Raw genomic sequence first — 21449 nt, forward strand, 5'->3', positions numbered from 1 at the left:
ATACTTGAAAAAATGTTTCCATAAATGAACTGTTCACAAAAGAAAACAAAAGCCTTTTCTTGTATAGACAATGAGAGTCAAATGTACAGTGATTCTTTGGCCTCTACATGTTGATTTTGTTGTACCCACTGTGTAGGGGTGGTGAAATAGCTGCGGCCTAAGATCACACACAGAGCGCCCCCAATCCGCCTGGACATCAGCCACGATCGGAAATGTAAAGAGCAGTCTCCACCGAGCAGGTCCCACAACCCACGCTCCCTCCGTCTCACTCTCTCCGGAGCTGAGTCGCTGACAGACACCTCTTCTAGCCACCCAGCCGCGCCTTTTCCCAGCGCCCCGCCCCCTGAGCGCGATAGCTAGCCAATGGTGACACAGAGTCGTAGGCTCAGTATCCAATCAGTGGCTGGGAGCCCGGAAAGGCATGGTTAGAAGTGGCTGGCGCTGCCAGAAAGCGAGTGGCGCGGCGCAGCGGCAGAGGTAAGATGGCTGCTGTGCTTGCTCTTCGCCTTTGGAGTTAGGCTGCTGCTTCGCCCCTTCTGTTTGTTCCGAGCTGCTACTCTGTCTCAATCAGCGTCAGGGTCGCTTTACTCCTCTAGGCTTCCAGGACCCAGATTCGCCGGTGCTCGGAGTCTTAGGACAAAATGGCGCTTGCACGGGGCCTCCGAGGATGGGCAGGGCCCAGCCTTCAGCTTTGAGGCAGGCCGGGACAAAGGCGGCATGCGGGGAGGCGGAGGCCAGGGGTGGGGCGGGTGGCTCTGCGGCGTTGCGGCGCGGCGTTGGGCAGGAGCTGGCGCTTCCGCCTCTTGCTGCTTCTCCCTAGTGTGGCGACCGTGCGAGCCCTTGAGATACTTTCAACGTGGCTGTGGTCGGAGTTGGGGGAGGGCTTGGACAGAGAAGTTGAGATGAGGCAAATTCAGTAACATCTTGGTAGACCTGGGCGGAAGGGAGTTAAGGAGCGTGACTTCCGCCTGGCGTTTTAGAAGCCGCGTGCAGTCTGCCCGGTATTGTGGAGCTGGGGTTTTCGGGAGGGTAAGGGCTTTTTGATCTTTGTGCGACCCTGCAGGTTTTGGTATGAACAGGATTCGGATTCACGTCTTGCCGACCAATCGGGGGAGGATCACCCCAGTGCCCAGATCTCAGGAGCCCCTGTCTTGTTCGTTTACTCATCGTCCATGTTCGCAACCTCGTCTGGAGGGGCAGGAATTTTGCATTAAGCATATCCTTGAAGACAAGAATGCGCCTTTCAAGCAGTGTAGTTATGTATCGACGAAGAACGGGAAAAGATGTCCCAGTGCTGCCCCAAAGCCTGAGAAGAAAGATGGGTATGTGTGTGTATATATATGTATAGAGAGAGAGAGAGAGACAGTTAGATACCTGTCGTATGTACTTTTAGTTTTTAAGTGAGAGGAAGATGTGGCAGGATGTGGCCTTGGAAACAGCCGCCAAGTTTTTTAGGCCACGTGTTTGTAAAATTGAAGTTATGGGTATATCCTTGGAAAATTTTTTTTAATGGTGAAAACGAGGAGACATCTCCTGGTTGGGCCATTTTATTATCTCTTTGGCTATTTTACCTTACCTGTAAAATAAAGATTGTTCTTAAGCCTAGGTTCCATGGCTCTTGTGGCTGTCCTTGAATCTTAGGTAATGCAAAATTGTATACATGTGTATTTTTCTAGGAAAAATTTTCATCATTTAAGCAAAGTATCCATGCAGAAATTGGCTAGATAATTCTGCATTGTGTCCCACATCTTACTACCTACAGTGGATTGATTTTGAAGTGTTATAAAATGTAAAATTGCTTTCCAGAACCAATTTTGAGAGATGAAAGTGGATCAGTGTGGTTTGTTGAAAAATGATAACCAGCATTTTTATAGTTGGAATATTTCCTTAGATGGATAGATCACTAGGGTATGTTAACCTGCATTTCCCTTCAGTAATACCAAATGAGTTGACCTTGCCTGTTAAATTATTCTGCCTCACTAGCATTTTTAATCTACAAATGAAGATAATAGTCATTTTAATTTCCTGAAAATGATCTAAAGATCACTGTCTATGGAAATCATTGAGCTCTTGTAAGAGGGAGCATGAGTATGAAACGTTAATATTTTGTCTCCTTAGGGCATCCTTCTGTGCTGAACACGCTCGTAGGAACGCCCTGGCACTTCATGCGCAAATGAAAAAGACCAGTCCAGGGCCTGTGGGTGAAACACTCTTGTGCCAGCTGAGCTCATACGCTAAGACAGAGCTGGGGTCTCAGACTCCAGAAAGTAGCCGCAGTGAAGCCAGCCGAATTCTGGGTAAGAATCTTCTCTCTCATAATGAAAAAACAGGAAGAAAGTTAACAAAGAACTTTGGTTTATCTCAGTGCCTTGAACATATGTGGCACTTGAAAGTACAATATTATTATTAATTCATTGCCAGTTTGGGAGAATTCAGGACTGCTGCTGTTCACCAGTCTTTTTGGTTTTAAGTAGTGTGTGCTTAGGTTTACTTTCCTGAGTTAATGACTCTTTCAGTGATGTTTTTATACTTAACTTTGTTAGGTAAGATAATTTCAGGAAACAGAATAATTTTGAGTTGACCTTTCTGTCCTTTTGAGGCTATGGTTAACTCATTTGTGACTCAGAAAGTATATTTCTTAAGCCATTTTTATTTGCTGGTGCTTCTGTATTAAGCATTTTTAATTATAAGATTTGGATTGGTGTGTTAAGTAATCTAGTTTTGTGTGGTGGAGTTACAGAGGTGGGAAGTCTTAATGGCTGCTCTCCCTTCCTTGCCTCAGATGAAGACAGCTGGAGTGATGGGGACCAGGAACCCATTACTGTGGATCAGACATGGAGAGGTGACCCTGACAGTGAAGCTGATAGCATAGACAGTGATCAAGAAGATCCCCTAAAGTAAGTTGTAACTCCACATAGGGCTTTAAAATATTTTAGAAGGTAGTATGTGGAATGTAGTACTGCATGCTGTTAATAGGTTAATAAGCTAGGAGGGTTGAAGATAGCTTAGCTATTTGTGAGCAGTAATAGCTTCTGTATTTAAAAGTGTCATTGTTCATCACCATCTTGCCTCAGAGTAGGATTCGATTCTTTTTTAGAAGTCTTGTAATTTGGGAAAATTTTTGGACATCAAATTCTACATGTGAGAAAGTGCAGGGGGTAAATAGATTTCTTGGACATAGGAGTTGAGAGGTGGGTGGAGATCAGAGAAGAGAAAAGTGATGAGAATTTGCTCTTGACTTAAACCTCAGGAATAAAAAACTAATTATATTTGAATAACAACTTTTCCCCCTCAAAGTTCTGATTAATTTATATTTTATTTAACTTTATATGTTTAAGAAAAATTAAAAGGTGTTTAAGAGCTTCCTTTGGTTTCATGCCTAAGAAAGAGAAACTGATTAGAAACCCAGGAGTAATCGTCCTAATTATATCTTACTAAGGTTCTGCTCTTTACTTAACCCACGATCGCTTTGGAGTTATGGAACATTGCCACTCAAAAGTCTAATGTTGCTGTGTCTCATAGTTTGGGTTTAGTTTTTGTTTTTTCCTAACTTCTATCTCTTGATACTTCCCACTGACAGTTTAGGTGGAAGAACTCTTAAATAGTGGGAGGGGTAATACATTTCTAGACTTGACTGTGTTTGACAAATTCTAAGAATAGCATCTTCTTCATTCCTTGGATTCTGAAGTTTATAAGAAGTCATTTAGGGTTCTATTTTCTGAGTAGAGTAGTTTCATCTATTTTAAGTAATCTGAATATAGAGAGCTATTCAGGAACTACGTGTTTGGAAAGTCCATGTAAGTAGTTTGAGAAGAAATGCTTGTTTCTAGCAGGATATTTTCACAGTAGAAACTTTATACTAAGCCATAGATAGATAGATAGATATAGATATTATATATAGGTATATATATATAGATGTAGATATAGATATAGATTTAATTTATATAGTTATATTACATTGTGCATCTGGAAATGCCATACTTGATTGAGGTGTACATGCTGTAGGATCACAAAGTGATTGTCTTTGGTGTGGTAAACACTCAGTTTGTAAGGTCCAGAAACTTTATTTTCTCTCTACTAATCTAGAGTGGGTCAATCTTCACTGATCCACATTTATGCTAACCTGACTTACATACAAGAGATTTGGTGGTTTAGTCGCTAAATCATGTCCAATTCTTGCGACCCCGTGGACTGTAGCCTGCCAAGTTCCTCTGTCCATGGAATTCTCCAGGCACGAATACTGGAGTGGGTTGCCATTTCCTTCTCCAGGGGATCTTCCCAACCCAGGAACTCTTCCCAGGATTCTTAACCCAGGATTTGAACCTGGATCTCCTGCATTGCAGCCAGATTCTTTACCGACTGAGCTAGGAAAGAAGCCCTTAAAGGAGATTGTTACGTGAAACAAAATACCAGTTAATTTTATGAGAAATATAAGTGTTAAAAGGGTTAGATGTCAGTTTCCCCTGAAAGGAACATTCAAGGGGAAAAAACAATTTAACACGATATAAAAAGTGATTCCCTTTTTTGAAATTGGTCTAATAATAAACCTAGACTTACATTTGTGCATATCAGAGCAAGAGTTAGTACATGATTTTTTAAATTAAAACTAGCTGTGAATATTTGTGGCTCCATCTTTAAATAAATGACTCATTTGTCACATGAACTAGGCATTTACCTTAGTTAGGATGCTCATCTGCCTCCCCAAATGATTTGTTGTAAATTCTAATTGTAGTCCCCAGTTAAGTCCTCTTCTGACAGGGTACAATGAAATTAATTTCATTTTAACAAATGATGTTAGGTTAAGGCCTCAGTATTTTAGGGATACAGGCATTAATGCAGACATGCCCCATTTTCCTGAATATGAATAACCTCATCACCTTGTTTAAACATTAGATATTTTTGAAATTTTCACATTTTCTGAGTCTTAGATTTTGCCATTTTTATAATTTCAGAGTACTTTGTAGTTGTAATTTTCTAATGCACAGGTATTATCTCCTGTTTATATTTAAGAAAAGTTTTTGGCAGAGATTATTTGCTCTCAGTCCTAAAGTTAATAGTTTTATTCTGTGTATTTCAATGATTTAAGAGTTAAATTTTAAAGAGCACATATTTTTTGGATTTAAAATTAGTATATAGTTCCTGTATATTTTGCCTTTTAAATAATAGAAATAATTTTTACTAGGTCAAAATACAAGAGTATCAAGTCAGGGTATAATCTAACTTTTTTTTTTTTTTCCCTAGAATAAGGGTTTTTTTTATAAAGTTTTGTTAATTCATAGTTGGTGGCAAAGCTTAATAAAGTTGATGTGGATCTAGATCTTTGGCAATTAAGGGTTTCTCCAGGGTACTATATTTTGAGAATATTGTGAAGAGAATGAACTGAGGACATTGACTAGCCATTGGGATCAGTGTTTTGAGGGCTGGTATAAACTCCAAAATATAAGTGTAGCTTATTTTTATTTATTTATTTTTGGCTATGCTTTGTGGCTTATGGGATCTTAGTTGCCTGAACAGGGATTGAATCCAGGCCTTTCAGCAGTGAGAGCGTAGAATCCTAACTACTGGACCACCAATTAAAAGTGCACTTTTAAATTAGAAGTTGTAATTGTTTGTGATCTTTTGTACTTTAATTAAAATATATTGAGATACATGCTCTTAAATTAACACTGTAATTTACTGGTAGGTGATTTTTTCTGTATTAAATTATTAAAGGGAACAAGACTGTAGATTAATAAAAGTTTTGAGTGTTCTGTAGCTTTACTCTTGTTTAAACATAATGCAAATAACTAGGGAGCATAATGAAACGTTTTTCCTTCTCCACATTTTGAGATCATACATTAGTATCCATTCTTGGGTATTTTGTTTTTTTATTACAATAGTAAAATGCTGCGAAAACATTCTTATTTAGTAAGGTGATTATCTCAGCACTGACTGCTTGTTGAATAGCAACCCTAAGTCTAACCTTTACTCTTTGCTCCTTTTAAGCTTGGGTCTTATTGTTGTGCCTTCTTATCCTTTTTGAATCATCTTACTCTAGACATGCTGGTGTCTACACGGCAGAAGAAGTGGCCCTGATTATGCGTGAGAAGCTTATTCGTTTGCAATCTTTGTACATTGATCAGTTTAAACGACTTCAGCATCTGCTCAAAGAGAAGAAGCGACGTTACTTACACAATCGCAAAGTGGAACATGAAGCTCTAGGCAAGTTTTATGCCAGTTCCGACAACCTGTCATGGGTTTAATCAACATGTGAATTCGGTAGTTAGACTTATTTCTTTTTTGTTACCTGGACTGGAGAAGGATTTGCTTTTGAAACTGTTTGAAGATGCATCCTTGGTTGCTTGGCAAATAACATCTTGACTGTTTTGACTTTCCAGGTAGTAGTCTCCTGACTGGCCCAGAGGGACTTCTGGCCAAAGAACGAGAAAACTTAAAGCGTCTAAAATGTCTTCGTCGGTACCGTCAGCGCTATGGAGTGGAAGCCTTACTACACAGGCAGCTGAAGGAGCGCAGAATGCTGGCCACAGATGGTGCCGCCCAACAGGTAATTTGTGTATATACCTCTAAGATGTATACATTTGCTTTTACAGAGTTATGGTGAACACTGCTGTACAGTTTTGGTTCTAAAATCTCACTTACTAGGCTTACAGGGCTTCTCTGATGGCTCAGATAGTAAAGAATCTACTTGCAACATGGAAGACCTGGGTTCGATCCCTGGTTTGGGAAGATTTCCTGGAAAAGGAAATAGCTACGCACTCCAGTATTATTGCCTGGAGAATCCATGGACAGAGGAGCCTGGTGGGCTACAGTCTATGGGGTTGCAAAGGGTTGGATGTGACTGAACGATTAACTCTCACTTGCAAAATTTTTGTTCTGAAATCTAACTTACTGGACATGGGGTATATTGAGCATTTACCTGGGAGTCCAGAGACATGAGTTTTAGTTCCCTTCTGATTAATTCTGTGCCTGCTCTGATAAATGAACCTCTCTGTACTCTTATTTTCATCTGCATATTGAAGGATTGCTATAGATTTCTAAGTTATTTGGTTCAGAAATCTTCATTTCAGAAATAGGCACAGAACACTTAACAGTTTGTGACTCTTGTTTTAGAAAGCAGAGAAATAAGTAGAATAATAAGAACAATGAATGTCAGTAAGTTTGATGAACCAAGTTAAGTGATCATTTTTAAACTTGTTTAAAACGATTTTTAAACAAAACATCAGAGTAATTCCATTTTTCTCATATTTTTTGAGGCTCAGCATAAGACTACAATTTAAGATAAGTAAAAGATGGGTAGTTTGAAAAACTCTAGGCCTGTGTATCACACTTTTGTAATATGGAAGAGTTGTATTTCAAATTATGGTTGGCTCGATATTTGCACATGAGGTTTAAGTTTTTTTTCCTTTTGCATAGCATCGGTGAATAAATTGTTAAACGATAGATAATTTATTTTGACTAACATGTTTTCTCATTTTAGGCCCATACCACTCGTTCCAGTCAGAGATGCTTGGCCTTTGTGGATGATGTTCGTTGTTCCAATCAGTCTCTTCCAATGACCAGACACTGCCTTACCCGTATCTTTTTTGCTCTGTTTTTAGTTTGCTAGGTAATCTGAAGACTAGTGGGGATCTGTGATAGTTTAGTTAATTGAAGGTCTTTGTATTCTTTTGGCCCTGAATCAAGGCCAGCAGTTTGCTGAAGCTGTTGGTTTCAAACAGGAGCCTAAAGAAGTCTCTTTCTATGGTCTGTTGGCCATTTCAGATCTTGGAAATGTAATGGTCAATTCATTAGAAAGAAACATCTCAAGTCATTGGTGATAGGGGCTAATACTTATTTGTAGTTGATTAATACTAGGATTCCAAAATTTAGAGATCCCTGGTTTAACTTTTTCATTAAAAATATAATGTTAAGTCCAGTTACTATAAAAGAAAATTGTTGTGTATCCAAAAACAGTGGGATGATTCTGAACTGTGAGCTGTCTTTAAATATCCTTTTGTGTGGTCAGGGCCATGACTTATATATTTTAGTTTTCATTCAAATAGGAAACTTACATTTGTAATTCGGTTGTAAAATTTTTTGAGTTGTGTATTAGATTGTGAAAGTGCATCTACATTATGAACATTGAGAAAAGTCACTTTCATAGTTAATGCACTTTTAAAATATAATCTTTATTATATGAAAGGCATAAATCTTGCTGGATTTCATTTGCCTGGCAAAATACACAAATATTTGGAAAGTAAAATGTATTTTCTTTGGTAAGAAGGGAAGGAAAACTTTCTTTTTTGAAAGGAAAACTGACTTTTTTTCTATTCTGTTTATTAAATACTTTACAAGTTTATTAATTATTGTAGCAAATGTTTGATAAAGGATTTTGTCCTTGATATCATTAAAAACTAAAGATAAATACTGAAAACATAATTGGGCAAAGGCTATCTACGGACAGATTAAAAGAAGTGGCTGATAGTTGAAAAGTATTCATCTTCACTATAAATAAATAAGAAAACAAGGAAGTTTTTTTAATTATGCATTTTGTTTTTCTTTTTGGCTGTACTGCCACAGACTGTGAAATCTTAGTTCCCTGACCAGGGATTGAACCCAAGTCCCGGCGGTGAAAGTGCTGAGTCCTAACCACTGGACCACCTGGGAATCCCCTAATCTAGAAATTTGATACTTATCTATGTATGAAATATAATTAGTAAGTTTCAAAAGTTTCTGAGGAAATAGTGAAATGGGCCCTTCTAAACATTGCCAGTGAGACTGTAAAGTGGTATAGGCTTTTTAGAAAGCAGTTTGACAATATTCATATATTTTTTTTTTCTTTTTTAATGTTCATGTTCTTTGATGTCATCTCTGGGAATTTAAGATATCAAATACGGATCACTATTTTTACATAAAATTCTTCGAACTAGAGACAGCCTTAACATTTTCAGGGATGGAAAATAGGAAAATTTTGATAAAATGTAATATGGAATATATTCAGGAATTAAACATATTTAAAGTTTATGAATGACAAGAAAATGATAGTGACAAAAATAGAATATGGAATTCAGTAGAGTATGGTTTTAACTACATGGAACTAATACTGGGAGGGAATATAACAGAAATGTGACTATTATTGGATGGTGGGGTTATGAATGTCCTTTTTCCCTCTGCCTTGTACTTTAAGGTTTTCTTCAGTGGCCTTGAATTACTTTATAAGGCAAAAAACCCAACTTATGGATATTAAAGAGTATTCTAGATTTTTTCTTACTGCACTATTCTCAGTTTGTTAGAATTTTAATATTTTAAAAAAGCAAAGTTGAACATAAAATGTATTTGAAAAGAGAAGGGAAGTTATTATTTTTCTCTTTTATGCTCTTTTCCTTTCCACTCCATGGTTGCCTAAGTCACTTACCCTTCCTTAAGTCCTTATCCCAGAGAAAGATGCGACTGCCATTGGTGACCTGTTAACTCTTTACTCTGGTCTAATGGAGAGAGCCCTGGACTGAAAGTGAAGGACCCAGTCTCTAGTTGTAGGTCAACCATTCCCTTCTTTTGTCTGTTGTCCCCATCTGAAAGGAAAGGGGTGGAGGAGGGGGGTAAAAGGGTTTTCAGGGATACTGTGATAGTAAATAAGAGGCTTGTGAAAGTCCTTTGAATTACATGAAAAAGGTTCTAATTAAAACATTTAATGGATTAACATTTAAGATTTTGATAATTTAAACAAGATTGGGCTTCTTAAGCACACAGAGATTGCAGTTTGTTAACTTGAGCATTGGTTTTCATTTCAATAGTTATTTGTTTACAGTAAGCTGTATACTGTACCTTGAGAGCAGTTGTTCTCAGCAGGGGCCATTGCCCCCCATTTGGCAATGTGTGGAGATATCTTTGTCCGTCATAGCTCTGGTGGGGGTGCTGCTGACATCTAGTGGGCAGAGGCTGGGAATGCTGCTAATAAACATTCCACAGCACACAGATAGCGGTAATGCTGATGCTGGTAGTGGCAGTGCTGTGTAACTCTGTTTTAGAGAGTTTGGCAAGTTCTAAGAATGGATTAAAAAAAGTAACTTTCTTCAAGAGGTTTTATTTGGCTTAAAAATTATAATGTACATTAGATTTTTTACCTGTAAAAACGTAACCTTAAAATTTGGAGGATTAAAAATTACCCATACTTGCATAATCAGTTTATAGAAAATTGGGTACAATCAATTTATAGAAAATTGTACTTTCTGGTTTTAAAAATGAGCCCAAATTTGAAATGACAATTGTCTATTAATTTAGGGAAAACAACTGTGTAGTTAGGATATCAGGAAATGCTAAAACTTGAGGAAAATGTATTTTGTAGACTGACTTCTGAAATTTTGCTATCTAATCATGATTTCAATGTTCGTTCATCCTACAGCGCTTCTTTGCCAATTTGGAAATATAGCCCCTTTCTGTTTCTACCCATAATAGAAGTTGTTAGGGCTCCTGGAGTGTTCTTGGAGTACTTCTTTCCATGGGTCCTGATTAAAGCAGAGTATTTCCTGTTAGAGTATGATAGCTAATTACATTGCTAGAGCTTCTGTTTTCCCCAGTACCCTGCTTCTTTTAAACAAATTTATGTAATAAACATTTTGGAAACAAAGTTCAAAATGTGTTTTTAAAAAAATAAAAACAACTTTCTGCCTATCGGCTTAACAGCAGAAACAATGTTGTATCTTTTGACTCTTGGAAGGAGTCTTGCAGAGATAGGGGCCTCTGCAAGGTATTTGCTTTTGCTGTGACATGTTTCTTCTGGATAGGTAGGGATTTCTAGGATCATTACTGTTGACACTTAGCACTATGTTTTTAAATGTTTCATATTTGACCCTCATGGAGAGAATGAGATTAGTGTCTATTCTAAAGTATAGATCCTGAAATGAAGGTTGGGGACTAGTTTTACACTACTTGTAGAGCTAGAATTACTCTAGTAAATGAAAATTTGAGAAATAACTTTAAAAATTGTTACCTGCATTTGATTCTGTATCAAATGTAACTAATAATCTTATGTAGTCCAGACCTTGAATTTTACATGGCAGACAACTTTTTTATGCCTCGGACAGATCCATTTTATTTCCCTTGACCATTTTTCTACAGATATTTGTCAGGACACGAATCAGGTTCTCTTCAAATGCTGCCAGGGGTCTGAAGAGGTACCCTGCAACAAACCAGTTCCTGTAAGCCTTTCTGAGGATCCTTGCTGCCCACTGCATTTCCAGTTACCTCCTCAGATGTATAAGCCCGAGCAGGTACTGTCTGTGCCAGACGATCTGGAAGCCGGCCCCATGGATCTGTACTTGAGTGCTGCCGAGCTTCAGCCCACTGAGAGTTTACCTCTGGAGTTCAGTGATGTAAGTTAGAGAAGCTCTGCTCTGGTTGGCCCTTGAGGCAAGGCCTTGTTTATTAATGGTGAGACTAGGTTAGTCATTTGTGGTTTAAAAAAGAAAAAAACTGATAAATTTTTTGAAATGATATGTATGGTCGTATTTGTATGTTAACACATTCGTTTAGAGACAGTTTAAATTTACAGAAGTTTTTCTGAGGGCATGATAAGGGATATTATAAACTAAAAGAAGTTGGAGGAAAGTCTCTGTGATTGGATTTACGTAGCTGGGAAATTTGGTGCCCATTCACAAGGTAATTCACTAGAATCTTAACAATACAAATGATTTCCAATATCTACTCAGCAGTGCAAAGTGTTTTGATTGTGTATTCAGGGTTATCATTTTTAGATTAATGTGTCCCCCCCAAAAAACAGCCCTAAACTTAGCTCTGCCTACTGTTTTTCATTTTTGATAGTTATTAAAGATTCTTTTGTGAACAGACTTGGATATCATTGACCTCTCTAAATTTTACTGTGACAACCTTCTAAGTATATACACTTCATTGCCTTTTTCAGCCTGCTTCTCGCTCTTAAACGCATCTCTCATTGTATTTGCTTCCCTAATTAGCACTACCCTACTATGTCATTCACTTTAGGGATCAGTTGATGTTCCCTCTCTCTTTTTAGCACTTGGCTTAATCTTTAGCTTTCTAATAAAGGTTTTCATTATTTATTATGAAATCTTCTGAATTTAATATGTCTTGTATATAACCATGGCATATTTAAAGTGACAAATCTAAATAGAAAATTTAGTAAAGTTTGCAGTATTGTTTGTGTAGGGGTAGAAGCAGGATTTGGATGGCCTACAGTATTGCTCACTAAAAAGATAAATCAGGAAAGGCTAATATCTTAAAAAGTGGTACTGATTCAGTAAGCTGATTCCAAGGAATTCCCTAGAGGTCCAGTGGTTCGGACTGGGTGCTTTCACTGCTGTGGCCTGGGTTCATTCCCTGGTTGGGGAGCTAAGTTCGCACAAGCCAAGTGGTGTGGCCCAAAAAGAAGAGTGAACTGAATAAATTTCCTTACCTCTTTTTTGACTGTATACTGTCTTTAGGCTTAGTATATTAATGTTTGTCACTTTATGATAATAAAATTATACTTTTGGTTATAATCTTGATTATGATTGCTTTTTAAAACATTTCTTTCTGGACTTCCCTGGTAGTTCAGTGGTTTGCACGCCCCACTTCCACTGCAGGGGCATTGGTTTGATCCCTGATGGGGAAACTACAATCTGGCAAGGTGCATGGCACAACTAAAAAAATTAAAAATAATTAAAAAATTTTTTTCTTTCAAACAGATTCATAGAATATGAGAATCTTAGAGATTATATACTCCAGTGCTTTCTAAAGTTTTCCAGTGAGATTGTGTTGAAGAGAGTAAATGAATAGATAGCCCTAGATTGATGGGCAAATTTTTGTCCACTTTCTTCATTTTTACATGTGAAGAAAACCCAAGAAAACCCAAAGAGGTACTATCTTTCCTTTTTTTTTTAAACTTAGTAACGTGAACAGATTTATCTGTTTTAAAAACAACCTGATCAAGTACTACGTTGCCAGATTCCCTTCACATAGTAATGTATATATGTAGAAGTTAACACGTGTTTTATTTAGATGTACTAGATTATTGTTAATTTTTATTTCATATGATTGTTAATTTCTAGAGCCATTTCTGTTTTGTCCCTTTTGTTTCCCCTTTGACTTGTTTTTGTCATTAATTTTAAAGAGTGTTCTCAAACTTTTGATGATTTAGATCTGAGAAAATATGACTCTTTGTTGAAGATTGTATTCTTGTCTTCAGAGAATAATGACACAAAATGTTAGTGATTATGAGATGTGAAAGAATGTACGAGAAGTAACTTTATTTTTGAGAATCTAATGGGTTTTTAAGAGGGACCTATGTTGTTAGAGGCTTAAAAGTGAAAATTAACTATTTGTACTTGATCATCTATTATGTCTGTATTAATGTACTTTAGATGAACCACATTGGTCGTTTAAAAAGTAGTTTTATTCTTTGGAGGTAAAAATTCTCCAGAAAATGTTGAAACACATTCAAATTCAGTTTTATAAAAGAATTTTTGTCCTCCCATAAATTCTGAATATCCTAGTCTTGCTGGAAAAAAATAGTTTCTAATTTAATACCTTAATCCTATTACTTTGAGCTTGCTCTCTTTTTGTGTTTGTTTGTTTTTTGAGTTCCGTTTTTGACATCAGAACAAAATGTGGATTCTATCCTATGTTCTGGTATGTCTCTACATATTCCTCTTATGTTAGGCATTTCTGCTGATCCTTTCTTCCTCTTATTTTAGGTTCCTGTTCCCAATTTTAATTCTCATAACGGACAACACTCAATATGTGAAGAAAGCGCTTTTAGTATCTATTTTTCTTTGAAAACTTTCTATGCCATTGTCATTTCGAGACTTTGAAACATTTTGCCACATTACTTACATGGGTTCTTTAAGTTTCACCTTAGTTAATTATGCAGTTGACTCTTGAACAACATGGGCTTGAGCTTGTGTGGGTTCACTTACTATGCAGATTTTTTTTTCCAGTGAATACTTTTTACAGTCTCCATGATCTGCAGTTGATTGAATCTGAGGGTACAGAACCATGGACACAAGGCTGCCTTGAAGTTATGCCCTGATTTCTGACTGGACACTGTTGCCCCTAGCCACTGCTTTGTGCAAGGATCAAGTGCATGATAATTGTGCATACTAAAAGAATTGGATAGAACAGTTCACAGTCTTTTTTTTTTTCCCCTTCTGTCTGCAGCATGCAAGATCTTAGTTCCTTGAAACCAGTGCAGGGATCAAACCGGCACCCCCTATAGTGGAAGCATGAAGTCTTAACCACTGGGGTGCCAGGGAGTCCCAATAGTTAATAGTCTTAACGGTATGAGAACACTGGTTTCTGTGTACAGAAGTTTCTAACACATCTGAAATAGATGTTAGGTAGCCAGCTATATCCTTTTCCTTATGTTTCTGCTTAGATTGAGCAGCTTTTTAAGTCTAGCACATTCTTTATCAGTTCAATTCAGTCACTCAGTCGTGTCCGACTCTGCAACCACGGATTGCAGCGTGCCAGGCTTCCCTGTCCATCACCAACCTCCGGAGCTTACTCAAACCCATGTCCATTGAGTCAATGATGTCATCCAACCATTTCATCCTCTGTCGTCCCCTTTTCCTCTCGCCTTCATGAAGTCTTTCCCAGCATCAGGGTCTTTTCAGATGAGTCAGTTCTTAACATCAGATGGCCAAAGTATTGGAATTTCAGCTTTAGCATCAGTCCTTCCAATGAATATTCAGGACTGATTTCCTTTAGGATGGACTGGTTGGATCTCCTTGCTGTCCAAGGGACTCTCAAGAGTCTTCTCCAACACCACAGTTCAAAAGCATCAATTCCTCAGCGCTCAGCTTTCTTTATAGTCCAACTCACATCCATACATGACTACCGGAAAAATCATAGCTTTGACTAGACGGACCTTTGTTGGCAAAGTAATGTCTCTGCTTTTTAATATGCTGTTGAGGTTGTTCATAACTTTTCTTCCAAGGGGCAAGTGTCTTTTAATTTCATGGCTGCAGTCACCATCTGCAGTGATTTTGGAGCCACCAAAAATAAAGTTTCTCACTTTTCTACTGGAGAAGGAAATGGCAACCCACTCCAGTATTCTTGCCTGGAGAATCCTGTGGACAGAGGAGCCTGGCAGGTCACAGTTCATGGGGTCTCAAAGAGTCGGACACAACTGAGCAACAAAACACCCACCCACACACACAGTTTCCATTGTTTCCCCATCTATTTGCCATGAAGTGATGGGACCAGATGCCATAATCTTAAGTTTTCTGAATGTTGAGTTTTAAGCCAACTTTTTTACTCTGTTTACTTTCATCAAGAGGCTCTTTAGTTCTTCGCTTTCTGCCATGAGGGTGGTGTCATCTGCGTATCTTAGGTTATTGATATTTCTCCCAGTGATCTTGATTCCAGCTTGTGCTTCATCCAGTCCAGCATTTCGCATGATGTACTTTGCATATAAGTTATATAAGCAGGGTGACAGTATACAGCCTTGACGTACTCCTTTCCTAATTTGGAACCAGTCTGTTGTTCCACGTCCAGTTCTAACTTGCTTCCTGACCTGCATACAGATTTCTCAGAAGGCAGATCAGGTGCTCTGGTATTCCCATCTCTCAAAGAATTTTCCAGTTTGTTGTGATCCACACAGTCACAGGCTTGAAAGTTATATTCCTTCCTTTACCTTAAGGATATGATTCTTTGTTTTGGTGATCAAAACCAAGGGAAAGTATTTCGAATTCTTAAGACTTATTTTTAAAGCATAGAACTTTGCTTTTCTCAAGAAGCTGAATTACTGGAGACATGGATCCTCTGTAAAGTGCCTTGAACACAGGACAGTTTAAACCCTTGGATAGTTTTCACTCTTGGGAGGCAGAGTTTGGCAGTAATGCTTAGAAAGCAGAGGCATGAAAGTGAGTTTGACACATTGTCTGAGCTTTTATAGTGCTTTAGGCCCTGAATCAAGATCAGTGGTTTGCTGTAGCTATTGGTTTCAGACAGGAGCCGAGAGCATTGTCTTCCTATGGTCTGTTGGCTTCAGCCCTCCAGTGGGAATAGCCAGTTCAATTGGAAGAAACATAGTCTGTAGAATATAATGTCATGTGTGTGTATTTTAAAGGGCAGTTGGATTATGTTAGGTTTAAAAATCAGGAACTTATTCTCTGTAGGCATAATGACTTAACCAGAATATTTCCTGGCCATTCAGAAGGACTTGGAGTTTCTTTGTCTTCCTTCTTTCTTCCCTATACCTCTTCCTGTTTTACTCACTGGCTGGCTTTGGGGCTGTTAGAATATTTATCAAGTGGTCTCATATTGTCCAATCTATTAAGGCAGTATTTCATTTTAGTTTATAATTATGCTGCTCTCCATTTTAGATGCATCACTCATGAACTTAGAGGTCGCCTACAGCTAGTCTTAGAAGTATATGCCTGTTCTGGGGAGGGAGGGGTGCGGCACAGGTCTAGTTCCCCAACCAGAGGTTGAACCTCCACCCTTGGCAGTGAAACAAAGCATGGAGTCCTAACCACTGGACTGCCTGGGAATTCCCAGTATATGCTTCTTTAAAATATTTTTTATTGTGGTAAGATATTTATAATGTAAGAGTTGCCATTTTAAAACATACTATTCAGTGGTATTAAGTACATTTAAACTATATTACAACCATCACCACAGTCAATTTCCATTGAACTTTCCACAGAACTTTTCTCAGTGCAGACAGAGACTGTATCCTTTAAACTGTAACTCCCACGTCTCTGTCTCTAGCTCTTGGTAGCTACTATTCTACTTTCTGTCCCTGAATTTTCCTGTTTAAAAAATACTCTTAAAGCTACTATAGTGGTCTGCACTTTATATTTGGCAGCAAGAATCAGTACTTTTCCATCTTGTCCCATTTGTTGCACGCACATGTGTTTTTGTTTAAAGGTAGACAAGGGGTGAGGGAATGATGGGAGAACTGCTGTGAGAGTTGCTAAAAGTGGGCAAACTTTAGCTTGTTGGTTCACTTGGTGTTGCTGATAGGTTTTTTTCTTCTCTTCTCTTAGGATTTGGATGTTGTGGGTGACGGTATGCAGTGCCCTCCTTCACCCTTGCTTTTTGATCCTTCACTAACCCTTGAAGATCATCCGGTCAAAGAAATTGCCGAAGGCCCAGTGGATATTTTGGCAAGTGAAGAATAATTTCAGCCAGGCAGAGAGCTCCATGCTGGCTCTGGCTGGCATGTACTCCCCAGGGTTGAGGTTGTCATCACTGTCTGTATAGGTGCCCGTGGTTGGAGTTTTCCAGCTGGGCCTTCGAACATTTACTAGCCCCTGATCCCCATATCTGGGAGAGCAGGACATAAGTTTATTTGGTTAACTAGGAAAGGTTGAGGCAAGGAATGTAGGTTGATTTAAGGGAGAATTCAGTATTGGAATTGTTTTCATCATAAAGTTAAGCACAAGCAGTGTGATTTGGTTTCTTTGAGCTTTGTCTGGGACACTCATGGCCCTGACTGAAGACCTGCAGTTACACTATAGCTGCTGGTTTCAAACAGAGGCCCAGAGCACTGTCTTCCTGTGTGATCTGTCGGTTGTTCTGTAACCTCAGCAGGGAATGGCTGTTTCATTTGGAAGAAACAACCCACAGCTTTCCTTTGCATTGGAAAGCCTCGGGAATGCTACCAGTAATGATTTGTGACTCCAGGGGTCAGGAATAGTCAAGTATGGGGAAGAGCAACTACATAGTTACTTTATATCTGCTGTCTTGTTCTGGTTGCTTACTGTACATGGGCTTTATGTAAGCATAGTTACTTTATATCTGCTGTCTTGTTCTGGTTGCTTACTGTACATGGGCTTTATGTAAGTCAGATTCATGCTGCAGGCCACAACGAATGAGTTTGTAACCAAACTGACTTTGTTTTAACAGGGCCAGATGCAGATGGCTGGAGATGGGTGCAGATCACAGGGACCTCGAAATTCTGAGAAAGCCCCTGCACCATTGCCTCAGAGTGGAATAGCTACTGCAAATGGGAAGCCGGAACCCACTTCTGTTAGTTGATAGCTTGTTCTGGGAACCAGTTGACTTTGGAGGATTTGTATTTCCCATTCTTTAAATAAGTATTTCTGACCCATCTCTCACTATAAAGGACAGTCCAGACTACCTTGTTTTTCTTTTGGGTTATCGAGTGCTCTAGTCAAACAAATGTTGGGGGCAGGGACCAATAGTGTCTACAAGCTGTGGATGTCTTCCCACTCCATGCAGGGGGGAGAGGTAGGTGATTCCTATCAGAGCTGCTGGGATTGAGAGTCCTGGAGACTGTGCCTAAGGGAAGAGAGGTTTTTGTAATGCTGTTTCCCAAGTCTTGGGATGTTGAGGGACCCAGTGGTTGGTTATCTCTGTCTAGCAGCCTATATTTTAGCCTTTCCTCACCTCCCATCCTTATTGGGTACTCTGAAGCTCCTCCTCAGTGAACTCTGACCCATAGTCTTTGAAAAAATAGCCCACAGGATTGGGCCTTCCTAAACAATCCATCTTGCTTCTAACCTATGTAAATTTCTGTAGTGGCTATCTTATGTAAGATAAAATAAAAAATTATTGTACATAGTTTCTATTAAATGTTAAAGTGTTATGAAAATATAAAACAATGAGTTGAATGCATGTTTTGTGTTTGAGAGTGTGGTGTCTATATGTTGGGGGGTGGATTGGGAGCTGTCTGATGAGAAAGGGAAAACAAGACAGATACACTTAAAAGATTTAAAAACCTGTAATAAGTAAATGGAAAGTGCTCCCTTACTAAAACCTACTTGCCTAGTTATGGTATTTCTGCGTATTCCTCCCAAATGTGTTTTTCACCTCTGTGCTCCTTCCTCCCACTCAAATTTTTTTCTCACAATTAATGGCTGATTGTTGTCTCAAAATCCTCTAAGGCTAGGATTATGTGTGTGTATTTGTGTGATCTCCAGCGTTCTCTAAGGCTAGGAGTGTGTGTGTGTGTGTGTGTGTGTGTGTGTGTGTGTGTGTGTGTGTGTGTGTGTGTGTAAAGCTGGGAGTGTGTGATCTCACCATAATGTAATATGACAAGGAGGCCAAAAAGTTACCCTTTGTGAAAACGGAATAGAGAAAAGTTATATAGTTACATTATCACCTTGGCTTTAGTTTATTTCTTGGGAATGGTTAGGAAGTGACTCAGAAGACATGTCAGATGAATCCTGAGATCACCTTTAATAGGGCTTGCTGTATACTCCAGTTATTTGTTCCCACTGCTTTCTTGTCTAGTACTTTTTACAGTATTCATGAACATCTCTTATGCAGATTGAAAAACTTCTGCAACAAGATTAGGGATTAAAATATCTTCTTCCCATTGTTTTTTTTTTTTTTTACTCCACCACACAGCATGTAAGATCTTAGTTTCCCATTGAGACCACCCCTGCTGGGGTGGTAGTGCAGAGTGCTAACCACTGAATTGCCAGGGAAGTCCCATCTTTCCATTGTTTTAAAAAGTTATTGGCAAACTGCCAGCATCCACGTCACTCAGTCTGGTGGTTTTATAAATTAACAGGTTCAGATACCTTTGAGGGGGGTACGGAGTAGAGGCCATGGAACCTGTATCCTAGCACCCAGAGATTCTGATGGCCACTTGTCTGGAAATGCAAAGTGAAGAGTTTGGAAAAGGCCACACCTAGTTACTACTCTCCTCCAAGGTTTTATCCTCTGTAATTAAGATGTGGTAGGAAGAGACTAATATTTGGGCTGCATTATAGCTCAGGAAGTGCGGGAGTCCCTAAGCAAAGGTTACCTATTAGAAGACGTGGCCTGCCTGTAGTGGCAGCATCCTGAGGGAGCTATGGCCTCAGTGTAGATATAAAGATGGAGCTGGAGCCCTACGTTCAGCTGGTCAGTTATCCTGCTGAAATGGAGCTCCTTTCCTGGACAGCATTTGAAGTTCCCTGGTGGTACTTCAGAGAAGATGGTTGGGGGTGTGATTGAGTCAATGAAGAGGAGTTTGAGCAAACTCCAGGAAATAGTGAAGGACAGGGAAGCCTGGCATGCTGCTGTCCATGGGGTCGCAGAGTTGGACATGACTGAGTGAACAACAAATAGATCCTATCTTCACCAGTAAGAATGCCTTTGGGATCAGGACCTGTAATCTTGCAGAGCCTAAAATCGGGTGGAAATACCCCAGCAGGTCATGGGTCCCAAGCCCATTTTTTAATTCCCAGGGGAACATAACAGTTTATTGAGATCTCTTATTTAGTGCATGTTGTGCGTGCTGAAGAAGAGGGCCTCCCCAGAGGCCCAGCACCTGCAATGCAGGAGACCTGGGTTAGATTCCTGGGTTGCAAAGATCCCCTGGAGATGGAAATGGCAACCCCCTCCAGTAATCTTGCCTGAGAAATCCCATGGACAGAGGAGCCTGGTGGGTTACAGTCCATGGGGTCACAATAAGAATTGGACACAACTTAGCGACTAAAATAATGAACAACTGTGTCCTGAAGGATAGCACCCATCCTTGAATTTCCTCCATGCTGGTGTTTTTCAACTGTACCTTCAGTAGGCTGTTCCAGGGCTGTCTAAGGCCAGCTGCTTCTGGATGGTGCAGTGTGTGATATGATCAATTGATTCTCCTTTGCTGTGCAGTGGATTCCTTAGGTGCTATGTCATGTGGAATTTCATCCCTGCAGTGCTGCCTGAAGCCTTGTGAACAGGAAAGGCAAAAACCGTACCTGAAATAGGCATCCCTGTGAGGATGTATCACTTGCTCTTGAAGGACTGAAAGGGCCTGGTGTGTTCTACTTACTACCAAGAAGGTGGTGTGGTTGAGGGATAGTGCATAACAGGGGCTCAGGGTTGCCTCTGTTGGCTGCTTAGACGTTCGGAGGGGACAGTAACCAGATGATAACTAGGAGTCCATTTCAGTATAACCTCCATCTTTGTCTACTTCGTTTATGTATCTGTCCTAGTTCTAGGGTGAAGATGAAGGATAGCTAACGTCAGCTAATCAAGTTACTTTGTCTACTTGGTTTTTCAGTGCCATTTTTAAGTGGAGAGTGCTTTCTGGTGGTTGTTAACAAGTGATAGGAAACATTTTCATGTTTCACTCATATTCTCATGTCTTGTCATGTATCTTTACCTCACTCTCTTTGTGTCTTCTAGTCCCTTTTCTTCCAATTTCCTGACCAGTCAGCCAGATCCTTGGTCGCTGCTTAAGAATCTGTGAATATTCTCACCTCCGGCCATGTCTCCTTCCTCACAAAGTGGATGGCCAAGTGCACTGCTCATGTCTTCATCTACTGAGATGTTTTTTTCTTTTCACTGAAGGCTGAATTAAAGCATATAGGAAGATGTCCCTAGGTTATATGCAAATACTATGCAGATTTAGGTATGCCCAAGTGTCCTTGAATCAACTCTCCACAGATACGAAGGGATAACTGTTAAATGCTCCAATAAAACATGGGGATAAATCTTCATAATTTTGGATTTAGCCACAGTTTTGTAGATCTGACAGCAAAGCACAAACAGTGAAAAAG

The 21449-nt window shown here is 39.2% G+C and overlaps 1 protein-coding gene and 3 non-coding genes across 10 annotated transcripts; all 4 read left to right on the forward strand.

Annotated features, from left to right (window-relative positions):
• Positions 1–446: 446 nt before the first annotated feature.
• Positions 447–18563, forward strand: KANSL2 (KAT8 regulatory NSL complex subunit 2). Of its 7 annotated transcripts, none has more exon segments than NM_001024571.2 (10): positions 447–477; positions 1064–1322; positions 2119–2297; positions 2783–2897; positions 6038–6201; positions 6378–6544; positions 7478–7574; positions 11098–11249; positions 16986–17105; positions 17848–18563. In NM_001024571.2, coding segments are annotated over 9 exon segments (1377 nt in total). In that variant the 5' UTR covers positions 447–477; positions 1064–1071; the 3' UTR covers positions 17980–18563.
• Positions 7668–7803, forward strand: LOC112446865 (small nucleolar RNA SNORA2/SNORA34 family). Its single transcript, XR_003034951.1, has one exon. It is a non-coding gene; the product is annotated as a small nucleolar RNA SNORA2/SNORA34 family (small nucleolar RNA).
• LOC112446866 (small nucleolar RNA SNORA2/SNORA34 family) lies at positions 15895–16026 on the forward strand. Its single transcript, XR_003034952.1, has one exon. It is a non-coding gene; the product is annotated as a small nucleolar RNA SNORA2/SNORA34 family (small nucleolar RNA).
• MIR1291 (microRNA mir-1291) lies at positions 17426–17499 on the forward strand. The gene has a single exon (NR_030821.1). It is a non-coding gene; the product is annotated as a microRNA mir-1291 (primary transcript).
• Positions 18564–21449: the final 2886 nt, after the last annotated feature.

This window comes from Bos taurus, chromosome 5 (assembly GCF_002263795.3).
Source record: "Bos taurus isolate L1 Dominette 01449 registration number 42190680 breed Hereford chromosome 5, ARS-UCD2.0, whole genome shotgun sequence".
In the NCBI taxonomy this organism is placed as follows: domain Eukaryota; kingdom Metazoa; phylum Chordata; class Mammalia; order Artiodactyla; family Bovidae; genus Bos; species Bos taurus.